At 57.0% G+C, this 3,234-nt stretch overlaps 1 protein-coding gene across 1 annotated transcript; it reads right to left on the bottom strand.

The window, feature by feature from the left end:
- Positions 1–149: 149 nt before the first annotated feature.
- POSPLADRAFT_1162113 (hypothetical protein) lies at positions 150–3,072 on the bottom strand (the record flags this gene model as incomplete). The annotated part of the gene is made up of 2 exons (XM_024487715.1): positions 150–207; positions 239–3,072. Coding segments are annotated over 2 exons (2,892 nt in total), but the record flags the coding sequence as incomplete, so codon positions are not given.
- Positions 3,073–3,234: the final 162 nt, after the last annotated feature.

Genomic DNA, 3,234 nt, shown 5'->3' with positions numbered 1-3,234 from the left:
AAAGAGACTGCAAATATGAAGAAACGGAGGTGCATGCGGAGAGGTACAGTGACGAAACAGCGTTCGGAGTCGAGGAATCAATCGGAGAGACGAAGGAAATACTTGGTGTTACCCCATCGTAGTCGATGACTAGCACAACTTCTCCTTGATCATGGGGAATCAATTCCTCGAAGCGAGAAAATGCGATTTGCGACACCCGAGAGGATGCTGCCGGCTTCGCGATCTTCCTCGCGCGTACGTCGGAATCGTGACGGTTTCGCCGGTGTTCGGGCAGAGGATCGTAATAGTCTGGTTCTCGTCGGAGAAGTTCTTGACGACGCTCTGCGTGAGCACGTCGAAGGGTCGGCCGAGGAGGATGTCGTACACTGCGTTTCGAATGACGTGAGCCTGGAGATACAATACGATCTTACCGATGCGGAAGGGAACGTTTCGAATGAGTCCTAGTGATCGGTCCACCTCGCCGTTCACCGATTGCATGTTCAGCTGGATAGTAGGATCGAAGAGGAGGTTGAGGCCCAGACAGACCTCTTCCGACATGGCGATGATCTGCGAACCGGGGTCGACGATGCATTCGATCTGCTCTTTGTTGTCGACCAACGCGATGATCGAACGAATCGCATTCGAATCGCGGGCGACGGTGAACTCTGCGGGGTGCTCGCCGTGAGGGATGTGCTTCAGATAGGTTTCATAGGGGTCGGGGACGATTGTAGCACCGGGTTCCAACGTTGCACCTGAACATGAGAGCTGGTTGACGGCCGTGACCTTGTCAGCGCCAATTTCTACGATGTGGGCCGACGCGACGGGTTCCGTCGAGACTCGCTTAGGGGTGACGGCGTCGCGGTACTTGGTTCGAACGTCGGGCGCGATTGACAGCAACTCTTCTGGGGTCAGCGTGACGAACGGCGACTTCATCAAACGCTGGAAGATTTCTTCGACGAGCTTCGGCTGGATAACGGGGACGATGGTCTTGTACGCTGGCTCCTTGCCCTTGTCGTTCGAGGGCTTCGGCGGGGTTGCGAAGTTTCGAACGTTCGGTGGGGCATAGGTTGCGTCGTGAGCGTTTGCGAAGGGGTGTACTGGTGGTGCTGGGGGAGCGGACGTAGTAGTAGGTCGAGATGTGGATTGCGTAGGCGGGGAAGAAGACGACGCGGGCGATGCTGCTGGTATCGTTGGAGGCGGAGCCGTGCTTGTCGAAGTGCTCGAGGGTGCCGCCACCCCTCTCGATGTACCAGATCCCGAGGCTTCCGCGCTCTTCGGGACGGCTGGCGTCATAGGCTTCTTCCGCTGTAGAATCTCGACGCCGTCGAAGACTTCCCTGCGCTTCCGAAGCTGAAGGAGTTCTCGCTCGAGCGCCTCGATCCTGCTGCTGGTGTTGAGCGTGAAGGTTTGCATAGTCGAGCGATCGTCGATCTCGAAGAGCATCGTCGGAGCGGCGGGTGCTGCGGGATTTCTTCTATGCCACTCGTAGATTCGATCTCGTATTGTGAGACCAGGGATAGTGCGGGGGCAGAAACTTCCGTTTGGAAGGACGATCTTGCCTTCGGTGTTCCGTTTGCACTTGCCGTCCCGAATGTCGATCTCCGCGAACTCGCAGGTGCCTACCCTGCAGCCACGATTGCCGCAGTAGTGGCACGTCTGTTCAACTCCGCTGTTCTCGTGGACGTGGACGGCAGCTTGTTGTCTCGGTGCGGGGGCGTGGTTGTGCGTAGCGTGTGTCGTCGGCTGAATGAGTGTTGCGATCGTTCTCGACAGGCTTTCGATGATCATCGAGATGTCTTCGGTTTTGATCATCCCGGGGGGCACCGTTGTCGAAGTGTTCGACGTCGAAGCGGTAGCTTGGTTAGCCGCTGTCGTAGGTGTGCTCGATGTACCGTGTAAGATGAACGTAGCCGCCGCGTGAATCTCTGCCATGGTGTACGGGTCGTCAGCGTAGTGATCGGGGTGCTTGAGATGCAGTCGGGTCTCGAGCCGTGTGAGCAACGCTGGCTGGAATCCTCGAAGAAATGCGCGACTTTGCTCGATAGTAGAGAGCCGGTGCTGTGCGATGAGATGTTTTGTGATGGCCATGAAGTCGCGGTAATAGCAGCCTAGGTCTGCCGCGTTGTGAATCCCGATACGAGCGCGTTCTCCGATGAGCTGGTCCATGTCCGCCAGCGACCACTTTCTTGTATCGTCGGCGCCAGGATAGAGTGCTCGTACGTCGGCTTTCCAGTCGTTGTAGCTCTTGGCTACGTCGATGAAGGACTCGATGGTTTCCCACAAGTCGGCGACGTCGATCGAAGGATACCGAACGGCCCACTGTTTCTTGGCTGCTTCGTCGGTGATCTGACACCGGGTGAACAATGCCTCGAGGTCCTGGAAGTAACGCCGAAGCGAACGGACTTCCGACGGGTCGAAGCTTGGTGCCGTCGAATGACCGCGTGGGGGCATCAATGGTGCGGTCGTGTTCTGACTCATGTTTGTAGTGGTAGTAGGGGTTGGGCTTGAAGAGGACGTGGTAGTAGTCGAAGGAATCGCAGGAGCGGGCGGTGCGGGGTTGGAGTTCGAAGCTGCGTTCGAAGGTGCTAAAGGTGGCGGAGGTGCCAGGTCGGATGAAGGTATGTTCGAAAGTCGCGAAGAGGATGCGATGGGCGGCTGAGCGTGGGCGCGAAAAGAAGACGGAGTCGGAAGTACGAGATTCAAAGTAGCTGGGATGGGATCCTCGGGTTCGGGCGAAGAACTGGATCGTTCGAAAAGATCAGGAGTCGAAAAGTCGTAGTCGGAAGTAGTGAGGCCTAGAAGCTCGGGGGACGAAGTGTGTTCTTCGGCGGTCGAAGGGATCGGTTCTTCGTCGAAGTCGTCCTGGAGTTCTTGGTCTATCTCGTCTTCTTCGTCGCGGTCGAAGTCACCGGGGATTGTTGGAGAGGGAGTCGATTGCGTTCTAGAGGAGCTGTCGAGGTTCTCAGCGGCGCTGCGGCTAGCAGCCTCACGCGCTTGCGAGCGGGTGACTACTGGAGACGTTTTCGGAAACCCGAAAGCGGCGAATTCTTGCCTGAAATCCCCTCGCGGTGGGCTCCAGAAATGATACGACCTACGAAACCCTAACCCCTAACCTGGGTGCGACCTAAAGGGACTAGAGAGACGGCTTATAGTCTAATGAGAGGGGAGTTAGCAGCAAGGTGTCCCGCGGATCGAGTGAACACGAGAAACGCCCTTGGGAAAGGTTACGAACAAAGGGAAGGTACGAGGTGGCTT

Source organism: Postia placenta (assembly GCF_002117355.1).
Source record: "Postia placenta MAD-698-R-SB12 unplaced genomic scaffold POSPLAscaffold_161, whole genome shotgun sequence".
Taxonomy (NCBI): domain Eukaryota; kingdom Fungi; phylum Basidiomycota; class Agaricomycetes; order Polyporales; family Adustoporiaceae; genus Rhodonia; species Rhodonia placenta.
This window is presented reverse-complemented; position numbering and strand designations above follow the sequence as displayed.